Here is a 24,197-nt window from a genome sequence, read left to right as displayed (position 1 = left end):
CTAAAAAGAATCCCTCCTCTCCTCTAAAGAAAGCTTCCTCCGCCAGAAAGCCAAAATCAAATGGTTTGAGCTCGAGGACTCCAATTCTATCTACTTCCACCGAACTCTCAAGGCCCGAAACAACTTCAATTCCATCCCCTCCCTCATCACTAATAATGGTACTTGCATTTCCGATCCCACTAGCATCAAGGCTGAGATCATCTCCTTCTTCTCCAACCTTTTCTCTCCCCCCCCCTCTTCCTCCCCGCAACCCCTCAACCTCATTAATAAATTCATCGATCCTTCCATAGCCTCCTCTCTCTATGCTATCCCTTCCTCGGAAGAAATCCTTCTTGCCATCAGCTCCCACAAGCCCAACAAGGCCCCGGGTCCTGATGGTTTCAAGATGGGTTTCTTCCTCGCCTCTTGGGATTTCATTAAAAATGATCTTGTCCATGCTGTTCGTAGCTTCTTCTTTAACCCCTCTCAACTCTCTTCCATCAATCAAAATTTCCTGTCTCATTCCCAAGAAGCAAGGAGCCTCTTCCCTCCCTGAATTCTGCCCTATCTCCCTCTGTAACCTCATCTACAAATTCATCTCTAAAGTCCTTGTGAATAGGCTAAAAAAAACTCTCCCCTCCCTTGTGATTCCAAATCAATCGGCCTTTATCTCGGGCCGTAGTTGTGGATAACATTCTTCTTTGTGCGGAGATTGTCCGCAGTTTTGATAGATCTGCCCACTCCCTGGCTACGCTCCTTAAGGTAGATCTTCATAAAACTTTTGATTCCATTCGCTTGGACTTCATTAGTGATGTCCTCTCTTCCATGGGTTTCCCTCCCCCTTTCATCTATTGGGTCGAAACCGGTATCTCTTCCCCCCGATTCTCCATCATAGCCAATGGATCCCCGGCTAGATTCTTCCAATCCTGTGTTGGCATTAGCCAAGGATGCCCCCTCTCTCCTTACCTCTTCTCTCTAGCCTTGGAAGTCCTCTCCTGCATCCTTCAATCCAAAACCGACCAGCTCCTCATATCCCCCATCTCCAAATGCAAATCCCTAAATCTCACCCATCTTGCTTTCGCGAACAATCTCATAATCTTCTCTAAAGGGGACCATCCTTCCATCTCCTCCATCCTCTCGGCTGGATTCTTCCAATTCCGTTTTGGCATTAGCCCAAGATGCCCCCTCTCTCCTTACCTCTTCTCTCCAGCCTTGGAAGTCCTCTCCCGCATCCTTCAATCCAAAACCGACCAGCTCCTTATATCCCCCATCCCCAAATGCAAATCCCTAAATCTCACCCATCTTGCTTTCACGGGCAATCTCATGATCTTCTCTAAAGCGGACCATCCTTCCATCTCCTCCATCCCCTCGGCTCTCTCGCTGTTTGAATCCCTCACTAGCCTTCGGGTCAATCTCGTCAAACTCACCATCTTCTTCTCCGGTATCCCTGATCAGCTTCGAGCCTCTCCTTCAGCTCTCATGCTTCTCGCCTAGCTCCTTTCCCGTGGTCTATCTTGGCCTCCCGCTCAATCCCGGTAGGCTCACCCGTCACCACTGCCTCCCAATGCTCGACAATATTCGTAAGAAATTGCAGCTTTGGAAGGGTAAGCTTCTGTCCTTTTTCAGACATGTGGTTTTCATCCGCTCTGTCCTTCAATCCACCTATCTCTATTGGTGTGGAATCTTCTCATTCCCAAGTCCACCATCCATGCGATGGAATCTCTATTTTGTGCCTTCCTCTAAAAGGGCCGGGAAGCCTCCCGCTTCATCCACCCAGTCAGCTGGTCTTCCATCTGTCACCCTACCTCCAAAGGAGGACTAGGAATCTGACGGATCTCTGATGTTAACTTAGCCTGCCTTCTCAAACTTATCTGGAAAATTGCCTCAAAGCATGATTCTATTTGGGTTAGATGGGTCTATTCTTTTCTATTCGATTGGATTCCTTCTAGACTGTTCCTATGCCCTCCAACCCCTCATGGGTTTGGAGGAAAAATCTCTTGTTGCGCCCCCGCATAATCTCTGCTATTTCTATCTACATCTCTTCTCGCTCTTCCACTTCTTTTTGGCTTGACCCGTGGCATCCGATGGGCATTCTCTTTAACCATTTTGGCCCCCGCATTGTCTATGACACCCGCATCCTCAAATCTACCCCCTTGTCAGCCTTCATCTCGAATGGATCCTAAATCCCCACCCCCTGTCCATTCTCACACAGGTTTGGGAATCTCTCTGTCCCCTCTCCAGCTCCTCTTGCGACCTCACCATTTGGCTCCCTTCCCCCTCCAGAACCTTCACCACCCCTTCAGCCTGGAACCTTCTCAAATCTCACAACCCCAAACCGCCTTGGCCCCTTTGGTTTGGTTCAAAGGCCACATCCCTTGTCAATCCCTAACCCTTTGGAAAGCCCTTAACCAAGCCCTCCCCACCCAATCCTTTCTTACCGATGCGCCACATCCCCGTTAACCCCAGTTGCATCCTCTGTTGGTCCAGTTTCGAGAACATTGAGCACTTTTTCTTTTCTTGCCCTTTCTCCAGATCTATCTAGGGAAAAGCCATTGCCTCCATATGGCCCCACTCGAGGCGTTCCTACGGGTTTGGTCAAGATTGGTTTTGGATTTTGAGAAACTTTTCAGGTTCTTCCACCTACGATTGGATCGGTAAGCTAGTGTTTTATGCCTTGATCCATCACCTTTGGTGGGAGCGCAATCTTCAAAGATGGACCTCCAAATCTCACTCTATAGATAGGATTTGGTATGCCATATATTTTGATGTTGCTGCTAGACTGTTAGCTTTTCCCCATCCCCCTGTTGATAATACCCTAAGGAACAGGCTTATTGTTGTTACATGGGGTCTTAGTTCTTCTTTTCGGTCTTCTGCTTAAAGACCTTGGCCTTTTTCCTCCTTTTAATATAATTTTTTATTCATCCAAAAAAAAAAAGAATCCCACGGCTGAGTGTGAGTTAAAATTCTGCAATTTATCATCATCCCCCCACCTTCAAGCCTGCTGCAGTATCAACCCTTCAAGTATTCTGCAAGTTCAAGTCTCTGACACCAAGCAAGTATAACCCCAGTCCTTCCCCCAACCAATTACCCTTCCCCAACCCTTGTGCAAACCACCCCATCCATTCCCTCTCCCTTGCGGCAGCAGCAGCCCCCTTCCCCCACCCCCAGCCCAAAATCCTAGAATTCAACTCTGCAATTTTAAAGCAGAAAATACAGAATCAAAACCACTTCAATTACAGCCTTAGTTGAACCTAATAGACCCTTCCAGCAACCTAGATCAGCCCCTAAGCCCCGGTTACTCAACCAGGGGGTTTAGAAGTAGTTTTTCCCTTGCTACAGGCTTCCAAAGCCCTTAAACAGCTGCTTGTTGCAAATTCATCCAAAACCTTAACTGCAGAACTCTATGAGCCTTAAAATCTTGCTGAAACCAAATCAAAAGAACCTGAAGACTGACCCTGTAGTTCAGGGCTACATCAACTCCCCCCCCCCAAAAAAATCAAAAAAAAAGAAAAAATTAGGGAAGGAGAAGGAATCCAATCACAGCACAAAGGACACACACTCTTAACCATTATCCCAAACAAAACGTGATACTCCCCTTGATGCATAATCATCACCAAATTTGGCTTCCTTCCTCAAAGATAGTCTAGGAAATGGATCATATATGTATTTGGCCTTTGGCATTTTTGATTTACTTTGTCATTGGCCAATTTAATGGGCCTAAAGTATAGGTAGAAAATAGAAAAATGGGATTATTCCATTAATTTTGTTGAGAGTCCTATTTTAGATGCATTTCCTTTATTATTTCAATTTCCTAGTCGACACAGGTAACTTAATAGGTCAAAGATTGGGTTAGGCCTTTCCATTTTAGCATACTAGTCTATTTTGGAGTCAAACAGTCTGTTTCCAATTATGAGTCCCCATTTGAGTTTGAGACTATGTCAGCCAATGCAGCTATAAATACAAATGTAATTGCTCAGTTGAGCCATGAATTGATGAATTACTCTCATGCAATTTCTTCCCTTTCTTATTTCATTTGTTATCTTCTCTTCTCTTTTCTTCTCCCAAGAATATATTTTCTCAATCAACCTGATCTTCAACAGAAGTAAGTTGAATTATCCCAAACCCCACTTCTTTATCTTTCTTCTAAATTCCCCAACCCTAAATTTCTTGTTTCCCCTTTCTATTTTTGTTTTCCTTAAACTCTAGCCATTGAAATCTAACTCCAGCCAAAACTAACCATTAGAATCTATTAAGAATCCATCATGTTGAAGTATATGCAAGTCTGGACTATTTTACTGTTCATGTTACTGTTCAAGTGAACAGTAAAAACTGCATAGTTTATATTTTGGTGGTAGTTTCTATTTTCAGAATTTTCTATTTTAGGAGCTCGGAAGTTACTAAAGTTGTAATTTTTTGTTTCCTTTTTCTAGAGGACAATTACTTGTCTCTCAAGTTGTATTAGATTCATTAGAAGCTATAAATAAAAGGGCTCTGTGATTCTAGACTCTTAAGCAAGAATCACAAGCCTCTTCTACTAGTTCTTCATCTCTCTTCTCTTCTTCTTCTTCTCTCTTTTCTTTGTTCAAGTTCAGCTGCTATTTTGATTATTTAATGCTTGTTTCCTAACATGGTATCAGAGCAAGTTTAATCAACTTAGGGACCGTTTTCTCTCTCTTGGCTGCCCAGTTTTTTTCTTCTTCTTCTTTTCCTTTTTCTTATCTAGGGTAGCCCCAACCTTCACTGCAGTAATTGTGCATGGCTGTCCTTCTTCTTTAACTTTTGAAGCACCAAGTATCTATGTATTAATACTACAAAAAGGCCCTAAGCTTTCTGGGGATATGTCTACCTATTTGATTCAACTGAGGCTGCTACTACCCTTTTTTTGTGTGCAAATCTGAAGTTCAATCTGCACTATACTGATGTCTTGGGATTCCTCTTGGTTCTTGCAAAGATATGCCCATAATTCGGATTGCAAGACCTAAGTATTGTCTTCCATTGTTTGTGCTATAAGTTTAGTTGCAAGTCGTATACTAGTACCCATGTTTCATTGAATTTCTCTCTTCTGAAAAATTCTGCGGCTACTTCTTGCTTTACTACTTCTTCCATTGTTTATTTCAGAATCAAGTTTAGCCTTCTTTTTATCTAATACTTCTACAATGACCTAGAGGACTATTTTTCCTTCATATCGAGATTTGTTAGAGTTTCAAATCTAGCAGAAGTTTGCTGCTATGGTCCGAGATCTGATATTATCTGCTACTGAAGCAACTGTTATTCCACTTCTTCTGAGTGGATTGCTGCAACGACTACTGCAATTTTGAGATTCCAAGCTGGTTCAATATTTTTTTTTCCTGATCTAATTTGCTCCTGCCTAAGGGTTAGCGGTGGTCCAGAATTTTTTTCCCCCTTGGTGCACAAGACTTTGTCCTGTGAGACGATTTTCTGCTGCTTGATCAACTTTATTGGTGAATAATACACTGTTCTGTGGCTGCTACTTTTCCTTCTTGGGTTTCTTTTGTGTTCATACTTTAAGATGTTTGTCACTAGTCATCATTAATTGTCCACGTGTAATGCTACACGTGAGGGGGAGAATGGTACCTTATTCTATATCTACTCAAGATGTGTTGATGGATATTATTTGTGAAGATCTTTGTCCTCAACTTATGGCATTCTACAACGATATCATTACATGTCTTTACCTATATTGTCCTTTACCTAACTACTTGGTCCGTAGTAACCCATACTACCTTACCTACTTGGTCCGCAGTAACCCATACTGTCTTTTACCTTACCTATTTGGTCCGCAATAACCCATACTGTCTTTTACCTAATCTATTTGGTTCACAGTAACTCATACTGTCTTTTACCTTACCTACTTGGTCTGCAGTAACCCATACTGTCTTTTACCTTACCTAGTTGGTCCGCAGTAACCCATACTGTCTTTTACCTTATCTATTTGGTCCATAGTAACCCATACTACCTTACCTACTTGGTCCACACTAACCTATACTGTCTTTTACCTACCTACTTGGTCCACAGTAATCAATACTACCTTTTACCTACCTATACTTTGCCTATTACTTGCCTTCTTGTGAAGCATTTATATGGACATTGGAGTTGTAATTTTGAAGATTTAGTATGGATATTTCTCCTTACTACCGACATCATGTGGATGGTGTCTTTGATCCTGCTATACTTATGGACATTGAAGTTGCAATTTTGAAGATTTAGTGTGGATATTTCTCCTACTACTGGCATTATATGGATAGTATCTTTGATCCTGTTATACTTATGGATTTTGTTCGTCTTCAACATCATCGATTGTTCTTATTATTGGATGGTTCTATTGACATGAAGAATTAAAGTTTTTTTTAAGTTGGTGTTGATTATCTCCTAAGTGAAGTTTTCTCAGTGTTTATTGACGTCTGCCATTGCTACACGATTCAAGATTGGTGCTACCTTTCAAGTTTATTCTTATTGTGCAAGCTGAAGTTTTCTTTGTGTACACTCCAGCTTGAGGGGGAGTGTTAAAGTATATGCAAGTCTAGACTATTTTACTGTTCACGTAAACAATAAAAACTGCATAGTTTCTATTTCTAATGTAGGAGTCTTGCTATATAAGTTTTGGGAGTTTTTAGAAAGCATAGTTTCTATTTTGGTGGTAATTTCTATTTTCAGAATTTTATATTTTAGGAGCTAGGAAGTTACTAAAGTTGTAATTTTTTGTTTCCTTTTTCTAGAGGACAATTACTTGTCTCTCAAGTTGTATTAGATTCATTAGAAGCTATAAATAAAAGGGCTCTGTGATTCTAGACTCTTAAGCAAGAATCACAAGCCTCTTCTACTAGTTCTTCATCTCTCTTCTCTTCTTCTTCTTCTCTCTTTTCTTTGTTCAAGTTCAGCTGCTGTTTTGATTATTTAATGCTTGTTTCCTAACACATCACATAGCCTACCTATCATCCCACTCTTCCAATCAAGAGTATACATCAAAATACCATCCAAAACCCAAGATCCTACCCCAATTCTTGAATTTTCGTACTTCCAAAAAGCTCAAATTTCAAACTGAGATCAACACCAATCCAACCATTAGAATGCTCCCAAACTTTAGGTACCATCACTATGTAGCATTACCTAAGGTTTCTCCAAGTTTCACCCTATTTCAATGACTTTATAACTCATATCTCAAGAACCTATCCATCCATCTACATACCCCCTTCATTCTAAATTTCTCCAAAACTATCCAACCATTAAAACATATGCTCATACACGCCCAATTAGATTTCTCAAAATTTAATAACCCTAAACCCTTACTTTTTGAGTTAAGATCCTAGAAAATTGGCGCTAGTTGAACCTCTTCAATTTAGGGCTGCATCACCCTTACAATTTATAATAAATCTGGAATTCAGCGTACCTCTTAATCATGTCCATTAATTCCAAAAGAAACTCCATAGGGTTCCATTCAAATCCAAATCTGGTACTCATAGTCTACATAGATCAATTTATTACTTTCTTTTCCAAATAAACAAAAAGTGAGGGGCACAACAGGTAGAAAACAGCTTATCCCTTTATTAATTCTCTCCCTAGAAATAGCAGTCCCACTGCAGTGGAATGTGATGAAACCTCCCCATCTTTGCACATCCATGCAGCCACCACATTGTGGTGGCAGCACCAGGGATAACTAAATATGGACACCCATGTAGATTTATGAATTAATTCCTATAGAGATGTCAGCCCCGCAGTAATGAAATGTGATGAAACCTTCCTATGCAGCCAGCACATTTTGGTAGCAGCACCAGGAATGACTAGAAAAGAACACTGCTGTAGATCTAAGTAAAAAGAAGGAAACAACCAAAAGACTTTACAAGCACACTGTGCTACTCTTAAAATCATACATGAATCCTATCAGAAAGTAAGATAATAAAAGTAAAATAAAGTATTATCCTTAATTAGATCCACGCCTAGCTGCATCAGGATAACTGGATTAAAAGAAACTTAAGATTTTATGGTTTTAGCAAGTTAGCAATGGATTTGGAAGTTCAGGGTATCTTCCGAACAGAATCAGGCAAACTTGTAACTTCTTTTTTGTGGCCAAGCAAACTTGTAACAAAGGTCAAGGGTTATGAACGGGTTATTCAAATTTTATTTTGGGATGCTTTGATGATATGATGATACAGGAAAATGAATATTAGGACAGGTTGAGGATTGGAATTTGAAAGATTAAAAGGAGAATTATGGGACTGGGAATACTTTAAACTTACTGTGATTGCAGGAATACCTTGACAGCAGCTTGTGTAATGGGGAAGTCCTTGAACACAAAGAATTTCAGCAATTTGTAGAGAAATGAAATAGCACAAGAGGAGGAAGAGAAGAAGATGGTTGCACAATCACACTATGCCATTATGTCTCACTAGTAGCAATAAACAAAACTCAGAATTCTACTAATAAATTTGGCAATACTAGCCCCAATTGCAACGTTGCATAAAATACTCAAATTAGACAATGATATTAAAAAGGAAAGGTCTAACCGAATCCTTATCCCATTAGAAAACTAAAACTGACTGGGACCCTGAACTAGACTCATGAATAGTCAATTACAACTCAGCAGAAAATGATCCCTACCAAAAAGAGAATATTCAGAAATGACTTGTACTGAAACACTGTATCAAACCAGCCAAACCGGATCTATTTAATTAAAGACATAAAGGAAAAACACCTAATTACCATAGAAGTGGCCTATTACTTAGAAAACCCATGGGATCATAGACAAACCTGGATAATATTCAAGCCCTGGACTTATTCCCAAGAACCAACTGGTACTATTCGTCTATTCCACCATAAGGCGTCAATGAGTTCCACACCAATCCAACCAGCATTTAGGTCACACAATAAACTGAGCTCTCACAATGGAGGAAGAAGCACCAGCAGCTCACAGAGCAACTTCATTTATCAAAATGTGAGTTGAATTGTGCCCTTATTACAACCTGTTATTAAAGACTGAAAAATAGACTTCTAAACAAAAAAATGAACGGCCTAACCCAATACTGAACTTATTAGATAACCCGAACTGAGTCGAAAGTAGGAAAATGAAATAATAAAGGAATTGGAATAAAAAACAGGACCTAAAAATTTAATTAGATAAATCCCGTATTCCTACTTCTACTGGTGTTTCAGGAATCGTCAAATTGACCAAGTACAAACTGAAGCCATGAATTCAAAGGCAAACACATATTGACACAACCCTTTGCTTGTTCTCATTAAAATAAGACCTAAGTAACTTACCTCAGCCAAACCCTTCTGTCGGGATCCTAAAGCATGAAAAGACTTAATTTTGGCAAAATACAACACAGGATGGTACATAGTATTGCAAGCATAATGATATATGACAGCACATCATTCCCAAAAAAAACTGCGTGGTAACAAAGCTATTTTTTAAGCATACACAGTTTCATAGTGGATAATACGCTGGATATTGCAAATCAGTTTCCACCTTAAATTTCCAGAATAAAAAACTGAACCCTTCTCCCTTCTGTGGTCAGGTGGTGTGGCAGTACAAATGACTAGAGCAGGGTTGCAATAGGGGTATGACCACAGAATCTAGAGAACAACTTCACAAGATATAAAATGAAGGAGGGCTCTTCTTGCCCTCTCCCCCCCCCCCCCCCCCCCCCCACCTCCCAAAAACAAAAAAATAAAGGAAGCACTTTTAAATTTTGAGTATAATGGGTGGGATAATATTGGAACTAAAATCACATGAAGAACTCACCTACATTTTCATCCCATGATACTGCTGTAAACTGTATCCAGGATAAGTGTTTGTGTCTTAACCCAAAGTAAAAAAAATTCAATTTCATCTCCATTGTAAAAAGTCATATAATTAAATCTCAAACCAGTGAAGTTAGAGGTGCACCTGCCACACTTGAGGAATCTTCCACCATACGACCTCCACCGAGGGCCCCTCCAGATACATGGAGCCGTGCATTGACAAAAACCTATAAAGGATAAGATGCACATAATTATCTATACAGAAAAGCTTATGATGAAAGGTTTGGAAGAAAGACTTGGTACTCACAGCTGCATGTTGATATCTAGGAGATGGCGAGACACCAGGAGCAATTGCCCACTCCCAACGACCATCCCGATGTTTGGCTAAACCATATGCACTAGCAAGTGGCTACAAGAACACAACTCACAACGTTACCACTTACCACTCACAATAAAAAATAAGATCATAAACTGATACAAGAAGCAGAAACTTTGGACAATCTTTCATCAAAAATAATTAAAAGAAGAGGGAAAACTAAATGATCCAGTAAAGTTCGTCACACAACAAAACATTGGTCCACGATAAGGTTTAACGCCAAAGCACAAGTAGCAGTTGGTGTCCTAACCCCAAAGGTGAAGCTCACATGGCGAGGGAGCGTGTCCAAATTGACATGTTCCTATGTTCAACTCTCCTTACCCTTGGGAGCCCTCCCCACAGCTTTTATAGTTTTCAAAGGATTTGGTTTGCATACGTAGAGTTGTATGTATTCCCCAAGCAATGACTCGGCAAAATCTAGACACCCTAGTTAGCCCAAAAAAAGATGTTCTGCGCTTCTCCTGACCCTGGAATTGCAGAGGTCAAATATTTGGAAATGACAACATGCCCCCTCAGGGCTGGAAATGAGGCAGGGAGAAGATATAATGTAGGCTTCTTATACCAGGAATATATATGAAGATCTGATTGATAATTCATAAGATCTTATAACCATTCACAACCAGCAAAAAATAACTTATTTGAGGTTTTTCTCAACAAATATAATGCATAGCTGCACAACAAATGTTTACAAAATGCCATTGTCAGCAGTAACAGAGCAGAATTACAGAACATCATAGAATCTTATAAACCTAACGAACTTAGGCCACTAAATGCCCTATGGTGGACATCTGTAAATAAAACGTCATTTAAAGTAGCTCATTTCAGCTCACCACACTGTTTGCATCTCTACCCCCACAAAGCAGAAGAAGACCATCAGAACGCGCACTTGCTGTGGCATACCTATTCAAACATAACACGCAGAGAAGTCAACCCAAGTTCAATCAGAATATTAACCTTTAAAAGAATCATAGCAAAGTGAAACAGGCGTGAATGGCTATTAACAATATATACAAGTTAATGAAATTAAATAATTGATACAACTGAAGAAAGCAAGCATGCATCAAACCAGTCTCTCGGTATCTAAAGCCAATTGATGTTGAATTCATTCTTTATTTTCAACATTTGATAAGGATCTCTACACAGCATTCCAATGGTTACATAAACTAAATCCACATTACTTCTCCACATATAAATCCAAATTAAGCAAAGGACTAATTAGTTCCAGCAATAAAGTTAGAATTTAAAAGAAATCCTGTAGACATCTTCTAGTTGGAATTATTTTGTAGAATATTTTCATTAGAATAAAATGAACAATTTGTGTTGGAACATCCACGGAAAACAATTACAAAGCATTCCACTGATCTAAGAACCACTAACCAAAAAACATGCTTCAACAAGATAACATTTACCTGTCCAATAAATAAATAATATCAGGAAATAACAGTTTCATCATCTAGTTGTCATGCTTTGTTCAGAGAGAGAAGCACAACAACCCAGGCTGAGATAAAAGCATTTCAGCAAGTGATGCAGCTCTAGATTGAAGAGACTCAACTAGGGGCCAGCTTTCCAAGATCTCAACTCAAAAAGTAAGGGTTTTAGTTGTAAGATTTTGGAGTAGTTGATGGGATAGTTTTGGATCAGAACATAGTCATTGGAGGGTTTTGAAGTAATGTGGTGTATGGATGGATAGGCCCGAATATAGAGATGTGAGATGAAAAATTACTGGAATGAGGTGAAACTTGGAGATAAGTTAACTAATAATATACGAGGATGATCCCTAAAGTTTGGGATGGTCAAATTTGGGTTTTTATTTTTTTTTTTGGCAGGGGGGGGCCGCGGGAAGAAATTTTGAATTGGGGAATTTAGAAGGTTAGAAGAAGAATTGAAGATGGGGACGATTCAACTTATAGTTTTAGAAGAGAAAAACAGGTTAAATTGCTGTAAGAAAGATTTGATCTTGTTAGAAATTCAAGTATTAATAAGGATGCTGAGAATTGCGCAGACTTGATGCACAAGTCTTGTGGCTGCAAGGGCAGCAGTCTTGGTACACACATTGCACAAGTTCCTAATTTCGAGAGGTTTCTATTTTGGAGAAGCAAACTTGATGCACAAGTTTTGAAGAATTAGAGTTTTCTATTTCTGCCTAGTTTTATTTCATGTTGTTACTATTTTCATATTTTCTATTTTTGGGCAGAACCTTTTGTCGGTTTATCATGTCCTTACTCCTTCTACATGTAATTTTGTTTCCATTTTTAGAGGACAAGGTTACTTGTCTCTCAAGTTGTAAATTGAGTTTTAAGGCTATAAATACACCAGCCTGCAATTCTGGATTAAAGCACGAGTGAGAGAGAGGAAGGGGGGAGATGCTATGTCATTGTATCCCACCACCAGCAATGAATAAAACTCAAAATTCAACTCATCAATTCATTCATTTAACTGGTGGGGATGCATTCCATATTCCATATATAGGCCTTTTAAAATTCCTAACTCAGCTAATAAAAGGGCTCCTAATCACTATAGAAAACTTAATAAGGTAAAAAAAATCAAAATAGATTTCTATCTAATAACAAAGTATCCTAATATAACTCAAAAACTGAATTTAACACCTAATCCAGTGCAACATTATTACCCCCAATTTATGGGCTTATAAATTAGGCCTAATACATACATAAACCCAAAAATAAGAAACTTAATGGCTATGGAACCCATTTATAGGCCAATATTAAGTACTTCAAAGTCCAGTAGACCCTCTTGGACATTTATTACTGCATCAGCAACACACATTCCTAAACATCAATAAGGAAAAATTAAAATACATCCAACATTAAAGCATGTATTTGGCCCTGTCTATTCCTTTGGCAATAGGGGTTTTTACCAACTTCTTTCTATATAAGAAAAGCCTGAAAATATCATCACCAACAGGGTCCTTTTGCCCACTTCTCTCAAGAAACCTTACAGCTCCTGAGTTCAGAAATTTTATTTTCTCTATATTATATTTGTCAATTATAATGAAAAACAGAAAGGAAGAAGAAGAAAGACAGAAGAGATCGATTTCAGTAGAAGCTTCAATTCTCAATATGCAAAGACTCCAGAGAATAAGCCTTATATTTTATAGTTTTTAGAGCATTAGAAACAGAAACGAGAAAGGATCCAAAGTCCTATTCTCAATCTAACTCCAGGGTATTCAAAAGTCCTACCCTCCATCCAAATCCAGGACATCTTGGATAGCTTCTAGCCCTAGTCCGTATCCCGAGATACTTCTTTCCTTTTCTACCCTTTGTACTAATAGTTTTAACAATATTATCCTTCGGTGAAAGTCCTCTCACCATTGATGATCTCACCACGTAATGAGTATCTTCTCCCATCAGAAACTCAAAAGCCTATCATTTGAGGTCAAAAATATCTTTCGTCTTGGGCATCTGATAGTACCAATGCCCATGATGAAGGAGATAATCATTCAGCATGGATGTAGAGAAACTCAATCCATGGTTATATTATTTCAGAATAGTGACTGATCTTATATTTATCCATCAGACTCCCAATCCTGTCGTTTGAGGTCAAATATATCCTTCCCTAGGACATCTGACAGTTCTGAATACTGATGTCTCCAACAAAGCACTCATCCTTCAACAATGGTGTAGAGAAACCCAACCATTAGTTACACCTATTACAGAATTGTGACCTGTCTTCTATTTATCTGTTGTATTATTGAGGACCCTCTATCAGTTTGATACTGCTGGTTGGTCTCACTTCCCCACATAGCTCAGCACTTTCACCATCTCAAGAAGACCCTCAATAGAATTGCATAATCCACATCTTACACAATAGAATCCGGTTTAACCTAGAAATAGGTTTCAGATTCTGCCCAACAGATACAACTGCAGGAGTCAACAGAAAAGGCTTGGTTCAAACCTAATGACTCTTGACCAAAGAATTATCCTCCTCTGAAATTCTAGTTGACTGTTGGAGATACATTATAGAAATAAGACCCAAATTTTTGAATAAATCCAGCAGTTAGATCAAGAGATATGCACTGTTTTTGAAATAGAAAGTTACCAAAAAAGATTAAGAAACTAATCAGGAAATAGCTACTAATTAGAAGATAAGCTAGATCGAGAAACCATGACTTAACAGGTTCAGCATTTAGAAATTTTCGGGAATTATTTCCCAAAATAGCCAGCTGTTGGAAATAGAACTAAGATTTAGTAACTTAATAGACATATGTTGTAAATGAAAACTAGCAGATATCAAAATCAAGGTGCAAGGACTGAGATCAACATGTGTAATCCAAAAGGGTGAAAGAGAATAATATAGAACATTTGAACCTGTTCGAAAGAACTCAACAAAAGTTAAGAGAGACAGAAATAATAAGCAGGACATTAAAGCAGAATAATAACTGATCAATGCATGAATGAGCATAACAGAAACATAACATGAAGAGAAGAATAAAGAATAAAAGAATGGAAGGCTCTTAACTAACTGCGGAGAAGGAATCACACAATCTCCTGCCTTGGCATCCCACAACGAATAACAAGAACATTGCTCAAGGATTCATGCAGTAACATGTCACTTCATTATGGCTACATGACCAGCATTATTTTAGCTCTTTTTGTTATCGTATTTCTATTTGGGGCCAAAACTGTTATGTACTAATGTTGTGAGGCAGTTATTAGGAAGCTATTGCAGAAGAAGTAGTTACTAGCATGGTTCACGAACTAAGTTCTGGAGCCCAACACATTCAACTCAAAAAGACCAAGTTGAATCAAGATCTAGCCGGAATCTCGCAGAGCTGGTGCACTTCTTTTCTCTTTTTTTATTCAAAACAAAGCCAGGTTGCAATGGGAGGAACACACAATTACCCAGATATCATCAAGATAACAAGATATTCATGATCTCACTGAGATAACGAGATACCCAGGCTGGGATGGATCTTGCTGGGTTGAGGTGTAAACCCTAACCTAAGCTGACCCCACCAGGGTCAGGTCCAAGCCAACCCCAGAGAGAGTGGGCAGGCTGGGGCCAGAGACCGACTCTTTTGACAATCTTACTAACTCATCATCTTGTCTCAGCATCACAACCCCCCACAGAGAAAGAATCTTCTATCTTTTGAACTTCATTAACTGACTAAAGATAGAAGATTCTTTATCTCTCTTATAATGATCTCAATAGAAAGACACAGTATCCTAATCTAACTCTGTATCAACTGTCCCTAGCAAATTGAGACACTATTCCTGTATCCAAACCTAAAACTCCATGCAAGGAAATTAGGCCCATTAAAGCAATAACCCATAAACAAGTAAACCAATGGCCATAGAGCCTAAACATAGCCAACAACCTAATCCCAATTGCGTAGTATTGGCTGCATTATTTTCCATCTTTCTTTTTTTTGGTCAGCAACATTTCTATTGGCAAAGCAATACAAGTATAAACCAATGAAATACATCATAGATGTGCAAGTCAATCATCTTTACTTTGTCATGTATAAATGCGGAATCGATGAATTGAACAAGACCCAGTTTGAAATCTAAAACCATATGATTGTTACACTCTATCTTCCATGAGTTAATAATTGGGATCTTCCAAGAAAATCAACAAATAAGCCCAAAATTGAACAGAGTGGAAGAAACTCAAATCAAACTTTCCAAATCACTCTATCCCCCGTCCCCCACTCACAAAAAGAGGAAGTTGAAACCTGTTAAGAAGAAAACTTAAAAATCATGTTAAACCTCAAAGATGGGAACATCCAACTCACAACCTACAAGAAAAGCCAGATGAATTTCTTTTCCCACACATCATCTCAATGTCAAACATACAAATAAAACAAAACATGAAAACAAGGTTGAAGCGCCATAACGGATAAGGATACTTCAGATTGCATCAGGTTGGATTAACTCACATGCAAGGAGGTGGCCCTTCACCTTCTGGCTCCAATTTCCGCCACTCATAAGGCTTGGCAGCAGTGTCCAGAGCCCACACATCAGCTAAAGGCCGCTTTCCTGAAAAACATAAAGAAAATTGTATATCTTCATGCTGAACAAACAAATGCAAACACTTCATTGAAAAACAAGATGCAAAAGACACGCTGATAGGAAAGTACAAGTACCATCATTTCCACCAATTGCCAGGAGGAATCTTTGCCCGACAAGAGCCATTACGTGTCCATAACGCGGACCTGGGCCAGGGCCTTGGACAACTACCCTGAAGAAAGAGAAAGAAAAAGCATAAAATCAATAAACTTTAGAAATAAAAACGAAAAAAAGGGCAATCAACATTGAAGAGTAGAAATTTCACCTGTGCCATCGGGGTCGTTGGGGTGTGAGGTCTAGAACATGAAGATCCTCTGCAGACAGACCAGCTGGACCGATTCCCCCCTGAGCCATGCCAGAGTATAGACGAAACCCAGTTGATGAGAATTACAACAAAAGAAAAAAGTGATTAAATACAGAGAGATTGATACAAATTTAAGCCTACACAGACCTGGATAACCACCATAGTACCCACGGCAGTTGCCACATGGGCAGCCCTTGGCGACGGTTGATCTCCAAGAGGAGTAAGCCTGCAAATGAGAAGAAACAGCAGCTTGAACCAAAAGGAAATCAAGAAAAAAATATACTCTGGCATGCTCACTAAACAGAATGAAATAAAAGGATCCGTTACCGAACCTACCGGGACCATTTATTTGACAAAACATCATAACAGTGCACATCCGCAGTAGCACCAGCCAGACCTGCAATTCAAGGATGGCACTTGTAATAAAGAGGCAAAATCTTCTTTTTTTTCTTTTTTTTCAATCATAAAATGCAATAGAATTGTACTATTTTGAGGGTGAAGTAAGCACTCCCACAAATTTACATGACAGTGGCTGCAAAGGGTAGTTATTATCAATGAGAGAATTCCATCATAACCTAAAATTCAAAACAGAACAATCAGGGAATGAAATGTTGGGGTAAAGGACGTACGGATGCCAGCACTTCCCGCAGATGGAGGAGGCCCAGACGCCGCAGGGTTGCCTTCAAGAGCAGTAGCACCACCAAACAGAATTAAGCGAGGGCCGACGTACCCAGGCGCTCCTTCCTCTCCAACGGCAGCAACCGCAGTCAACGTATGACCGCACCTAGACCCTGCCCCATCCTCTTTCTTCTCGATTATAGCATTAACGACCGAATAAGTAGGAGCCGGCCTCGGCCCCGCTACCGAAGCTTGCTGCACTTGAGGTTGCTGTGCCTGTGGCTGAGACGGCTGCTGTTGTTGCTGTTCCTGGGACGGTTCTGGTTGTGATTCTGAGGACACCAAAACGGCCGACTCCTCTGCCTCACTGAGCTGCTCACCGTTCCTGTCCATAGACGAGATCGTTCCACCCACAGAAGTTTCGTGGTTCTGCCCAGGACCCTGATCGGCGTCAGGCATCATAGACGAATCAACGTCCATTGCTGCTACCCTTCTATGTTCTCCTCAACTTCAAGATCGGAACTATCGTTTTTGCCGGATTAGCATTTCTCCATAGAAGCCTCATCAACAAATCGAATAACCACACCAAAATCCCACCCCAATCACCTATTCATCAGGAGAAGTAGACCAATCAGACGCTCTCGGATCGCCGAATCGAACAGAAATAATAAAGAGATAATTAAAATTCGATACACATAATAACTATATAACCATCAAAAAGATAAAACTTAGGTTTTCTTCTTCTTCCCTTTCCTCTCTCTCTCTCTCTCGCTCTCGCTCTCTGTTTCCTTTTCCTCGAAGGGATGGAGGCAAAATAACGAAGAGAGGGAAAATATAAAAATAAATATATATAAAAAAATCGAAAAGAATGCCCGTCCCTCGCTTTCTCTCTCCTCTCCCGTTATTTTGCTGCTGCTCCTCTCGCTTTCTCTCTCTAACCGTACCTTAAACAGCCAGTGGTGATACATACGGCCCACAAGTCCACAACTCCGACAAATGCAAGGAACGCCGACGGAGCCCAAAATTGAATTGGACACAGAGACGACCGAATCGAGCGCTTGAGTTACCGGCTAAGCCCCGGTTGGCTTCTATTAATAACCGTGATTCCCGGTTACCATCACCTCCACAGAAGTGTCAAATCCGTCTGATGATAAACATTAGATTTCTGGCATTTGAGGAATGCCAAGGGCCTCATAGTGTCAACCATTTAATAATCTTCTATCAAAAAAAAAAAAAAACCATTTAATAATCTAAATATCCAGTCCCATGTTACCAAATCAAAAACTTCCACGTGATCACTTCCACTCTATTGAAGGAACGCGGGAAATATTTCATAACACGTGGCAAGCTTCGAAACTAGTAGAATCTAACATTTAAGTGGGTCCCCTGCTAACAAAACCTAATGGTAGGGATCATGCATGGTAGGACCGTAAAACCCAATATTTATGGTGGGTCTTGCCATTTTATTAAATAAAAGACGATTATTCTGCCTTTCTTTGAATGGTAGACGAATTTGAAAATTCCATATTGAGGCTTTTTGATGGATCAATCTTGACCGTCTAGTTGGCTGACCAACTTTGACATCTTGTCTTGTTCTCACCCTGCAAGACGACAAGAAATTGTGAAAACAAGGTGGCTTGCAGACTGAAAACAGTGACGGGATACCCTAAAACTGTAAACAGAAATATAGGCAGCAGAGACAGAGAGAACCGGGGCCGTTGGAATGTCTCGGGTACTTTTGTTGGGAAATTTTATTGATATGGGAGTGTTAACCATTTAAAGGACAATCATATGAAGTTGCTAATTTGTGCATGTTTCCTCCAAGCCTTCGCCGGGATAATTTTTTTGTCTTCCAGGAAGAAAGTGTTTTGACTTTTACTTTTCAATTTAATTTACTTATTTTATTAATTAATGGGACAGTATAGACTAGGTCACCTGTTAGGCTTACCCAGTTTAGACCTTTCATGTCATGTGATGCCTGCATCAACACTTTCTTCCATGTTTCAAATTTCTATAACAATTTTATCCAAAGAAAATAAAATATACATCCACGCTGCATTTGTTTGCAAAAGTGGGGTGGGAAAAAAATTATATGAGTCTCATGTATAGTGGGGTGAGAGATAAGAAAATGAAAGAGTTTTATGGAAAAGTGATAGTGGTGCGTCTCACTTTTTACTTTTCTCAATTTTCCCACAAAGTCTCACCAAATATGTAGGGTTTTAAAATGACTTAGAGTGAAAAAGTTGGGCTGCTACATCACTAGACATGTCTCTCACTTTCCCACCCCAAACAACCAAACAATCTATCATTTTGAGATTTAAGGGAAAAGTAAAAAATTTACAATTTTTTCAATAATTTTCTCACCCTTCCTTTATTCTAGCAAACAAATGCAGCAGTGTCTCAACGAATCTATTAGTAATGGGTTTTTTAGTATCAAATCCCATTCCTATTTTCTGAATTTTTTTTTTTTTTATGCATTTGAAATTTATTTTAGATTTTTTAATAAAAGAAAAACCCTCCAAATCTATAATAGGTTTTTTGTATATTGTGGATTCTTTCATACTCAATTAGTGAGTGGGAGATATATATTAATATTATTTGAATTACAACTTGTTTACAATCAAACTCTACAACTTGTTGATAATTTAACTATAACTCAAATTATTATTGATCGGTTGGAGATAAGATCAATCGAGAATAGAGTTAGTTACGATGGATTTGAATTTGAATTCAGAATAGAGTTAGTTACGATGGATTTGAATTTGAATTCATAGACTTATTCTTTATACTCCCCCGCAAGGTCGTTGATTGAGAACAGATAGTGAGCTTGGATTTTAAAATTTTGAATCTTTGAACAGATAAGCCTTTGGTGAGAATGTTTGTGATTTGTCTCATATGAAAATGAATCGAATTGAAAGATTTTTTGTGGCGATTTGTTCACGAACAAAATGATAGTCAATATCGATGTGTTTGGTTATTGCATTAAATATCGGATTAGCAACAGGGTAAATAGCTCAAATATTATCGCAGTATAAAGTTGGTGCAAAAGCGACAACCCCAAGTTCAAGCAGTAGATGACGTAACCATATCAACTCAGCGGTAGCATTAGCAACCCCTTTGTACTCAGTTATGTAGAGGAGTAGGCCACGGTGGGTTGTTTCTTGGAACTCCAAGTGATCAAGTAAGGGCACAAGTAGACACAATAGCCACTTGTAGATCATCGATCAATAGTTCAACTGCCCTAGTTCGCATCATTAAAGGCAGGAGAGAAAAGATTAGTTGTTGGCCGAAATAGAACTTCATGGGATGGGCTCCTCGTGTGAGGCTAATTCTTAGACAGGCACTGCGAATATTTGGAAACAAACCTTCAAGGTTATTGTCATTGACTAATTCACAGTTTGACTCTTGAACGAATAAACTAATGGTGTTTTTTTTCTTTTTTATTTCAAAACAACAAAATATCCACGATACTTAAAAGGGGAATTGGTACCCATCACTTGCCTATGTGTATTAGAACCTATACTTTTGAGATACTTGCCAAGTTGCTATTGTCATTGTACTGTAGCAAAATATTATATTATCCTCGATACTTTTTTAAACTGCTAATTCAATATAGAATTTGTCTATATAATTATTAATGCCAAATGTTGTTAAGCTCCATTAGTTAAATCATAATGTTGTATATTTGATTTATTCAAGAGTCCTTAAATAACCCGAAAGTTTTACATTTCCTTTATCCATTTTATACCAAATTACACTCCTATGCTTATTAATTAGGGAAAATTAATCCTAAATATAAAGTGCCAAATCATTTTATTCTCTTATAAAAAAATAAAAAATAAAAAAAAAATGATTGTCTTCTTCTTATACTCATCACAAAAACAAAATATTAAAAAAGAAGGAAAAAAAAAAACTTATTTCTTCCTCTTTTTCTTGACCACCTTGAACTCAACTCCTTCCTTCCTCACATTAGAAGAACCCCAATATTGAGATTCAAATATAGAGCATAGGAAGTTCCTACTTCTAAGTTCCAATAGGCCGTGAAGACAGAACACGGTGTATCATGGATTGCAAATACAAGATAGGGAAGCACTGGGATCATTATTAAATTAATTCACTAGGAGTTTCATCGTTACTAGGGCATTATAACTCAGCAAAAGAGAGTAAATTTTGGCTTTCAAACCAGAGCATTGTTAGAGGCGATTGCAAATGGTTATGATTCCATTATCATTGAAACTAATTGCAAGCAATTGATCAACTATGTGAAGGGGGAGGTGCAATCGCCGATGAATATAGAGACACTGATCCAGGATATCCTTTATTTAAAAGGTTCATTATAAAATAAGTTAGTATTGTATTTTGGTTTTTTAATTATAGAAGGAAAAAACTATAGATATTAGACATCCAACTACAACTGTCACTTAACACTATGAGGAGTGAGGGCAATAATAATTCCATAAATAACAACGCTTTTTATTTTTTTGTACAAACGGGCTTTATTAAGCCGGGGAATGTGGATATTAATATGTCCCAGCAAGAGTCGAACCCATGACCTCTTCACTAAAAGGTGTTGGTTTCACCACTAGAACATCTCTGCATTGGCATAACAATGCATTTTTAGTAATTAAGCTACAGCACAATGAACATTTTTATTAAAGTATTGCATATATATTGCATCCGGATGTTGTTGTGTGTTATAGAGTAAGTCTAGATGTAAGATATACTTTAAAGATTTACAATTATTATCTTTCCCACCTAAAAAGTAATAAAAGTAATTTTCATTTTGACCCCTAATATTTGGCCCAAATAAAATCAAATGAATTTTTACATCTACCTCTATTGTGGTGTCAAAAAAAGCCAACAATGACTAATGCTAATGATCAGAGTGTTTTAGTTAGTTTAGTCATTTTTATACATTTTTTTTGTAAAGCTGTAATTTTTTATTTTCTTCTTGATAGTTCTATTTGCATTTATTTGGAGAGAAGATCATATAATTTCGTATGTTCGAATTGCGTTTATTTAACAAAGGGTTTCTATTTAATTTCAACCAATGGCTTGATTTGTAAATTTAGATTCAAAGAAACCCTCGAATGTTAAAAGAAAAGTTATAATTGCAAGCATACCTTGGTTTTTTTATTGAGGTTATTGGATTGAAATTTGTATATGTAATGCTAGTCTGAAAATGAGTTATACAATTGTAAAAATAAAATTTTGAATACGTATAAGGGTACTATAGCCATACAAGATTAATGTCTTTTAATTTTATTTTTTTGGATACTACAAGCAAAGCAAATACAAAACATATATTACTTATGGGTTAAGAGTGATACAAGTCATTAGGGTGTTCAAATGAAAATGACCCAAACTTTATCTATTATTATTATTATTTTTATTTTTTTTTCATTATAAATACAATTTTTTATATTAATGTATAAGATACAGATATTACATATGCCTTGGCAAAAGTTAAACCCAAAACCTTTTAACTGAAAAGCCTTGGTTTTACCACTAAAACAATTGTACATGAGTTTTTTTAAACTTCCAAAACTCTATTTAGTTTATGGCCAAACAATAACACCCTTTGCTGCTAGTATTGCCCAATTGGTAAGATCAATGACCATTGCGGATAGCATACATTGGCTAATGTAGCATCCCATCCCCGCACATAAAAAGCAGTCGTGTACCAAAACACAAAAAAAAAAGAAGGGAAAAAAAAAACATCCGCTGACCTTGCTGATGGCATCCCATGCCTAGAATCTGGATCAGCACATCGTCAGAAGAGTACTGATGGGTACTCTCTGTCATGGTGGGAGATCTCGCTACCATGAAAAACCGAGATCTCGACCATCTCGGCGAGATCTCGGTCGAGATATGCCATTTTTTGGGCGTCAACTCGGTAGCCCATCTCGGTGGGTTTTAGGGTCCCAGTTAGGCTAAAACTTGGTATTTAGCTTATTTGATGCCTTTTGAACACACTAGTGGCCTTGGATTTGTGAGAAAACAGCCCTAAGTATGATTTATAAGTCTACCCATATTGTGAAACCGAAATGCTCTATGATTAGAGAATGCAATGTTATATAACATATAATATAAAACCATTAATGCTATAGGATTAGAGAATGCAAGGTTATATAACATGTAATATAAAACCTTAAGGCATATAAATGAAAATCATGTGTATCAAATATATCAAATAACTTCAATGTCATTAAGATAACATTCATATGAGTATTACAATCTTAACTATCGAGAATAGAATGATAAAAGTACACAACCGTTAGAAGTTTTATATAAGTCATTAACGCATAAGTTCATAAGACAAGTAGAGGATGATTGAGCTTTCTTTGATGTTGTAGATGTGCTAAGAGTAGTTGCAAGTGAAACTTTGGCTGAAATCTACAAAAAATTTGGTAAAAAATGAGAGTTCCAGCGAGATATGGCGAGATTTGGGGCGAAATATGGCGAGATATGGCGAGATATGGCGAGATATAGCGAGATATGGCGAGATATGGCGAGATCTCGAGCGAGATATCCCATCTCGCAGATCTCGCCCTTGATCTCGTCTCGGTTTATGAAAAAACCGAGATATCTCGCGAGATCTCCCACCATGCTCTCTGTGCTCCCTGACGGCTTTATTACAAAAAGACATGTGGGGCCCACACGGGTTGATGACGATTTTTATTTTTTTATGTTTATTATTTTTAACCTGTGGGCCCCACGTATTTTGTGGTGGTAAAGCTGTCGGGAGCACTCTTTGCTTCGAGACGATGCCGATCCGGACGAATCCACATCCTCTGTAATTCCTTTCCCTACAATTCCCTGTAATTCCCTCATAGGATTGTGCCATGTAGCATTTAAGTAATCCAAAGGTTACCAAACAAACTATAATTTAAATAACATTCAAATTTATGGGTGGGTTTAAATAAAATATAAATGTAGTTTAAATTAGGTAATCTTTGGATTACTTAAATGCCACATGGCACAATCCTATGAGGGTAACTACAGGGAATTGTAAGAAAAGAAATTAGAGAGGATGTGGATCTGATCCGGACTCCTATAATGTGACTTCAATGCTGCACATAAAAAGAGGTACCGTACGCAAAAGAAAACCAAAAACCCCTCCGCTTCCCCTTTC

General features: G+C 38.4%; 1 protein-coding gene across 1 annotated transcript in view; it reads right to left on the bottom strand.

The window, feature by feature from the left end:
* LOC149028026 (serine/threonine-protein phosphatase BSL3-like) overlaps nt 1–18,207 on the bottom strand; it is a 39,133-nt gene extending 20,926 nt beyond the window's left edge. Inside the window, exons 1-10 of the mRNA XM_089168012.1 lie at nt 18,007–18,207; nt 17,074–17,668; nt 16,781–16,841; nt 16,592–16,670; nt 16,406–16,485; nt 16,218–16,312; nt 16,011–16,110; nt 10,945–11,014; nt 10,046–10,147; nt 9,884–9,965 (exon numbers count right to left, since the gene is read on the bottom strand). Of these exons, the coding sequence (XP_089024138.1) occupies nt 9,884–9,965; nt 10,046–10,147; nt 10,945–11,014; nt 16,011–16,110; nt 16,218–16,312; nt 16,406–16,485; nt 16,592–16,670; nt 16,781–16,841; nt 17,074–17,542 (1,138 nt within the window). The 5' untranslated portion in view covers nt 17,543–17,668; nt 18,007–18,207. The remainder of the gene's footprint in view (nt 1–9,883; nt 9,966–10,045; nt 10,148–10,944; nt 11,015–16,010; nt 16,111–16,217; nt 16,313–16,405; nt 16,486–16,591; nt 16,671–16,780; nt 16,842–17,073; nt 17,669–18,006) is intronic.
* Between the last annotated feature and the right edge of the window lie 5,990 nt (nt 18,208–24,197).

Source organism: Hakea prostrata, chromosome 1 (assembly GCF_041222555.1).
Source record: "Hakea prostrata isolate BN-2017 chromosome 1, UWA_Hpros_2, whole genome shotgun sequence".
In the NCBI taxonomy this organism is placed as follows: Eukaryota; Viridiplantae; Streptophyta; class Magnoliopsida; order Proteales; family Proteaceae; genus Hakea; species Hakea prostrata.
Note: the sequence above shows the minus strand (reverse complement) of the source record. Positions and strands in the feature narration are given on the sequence as shown.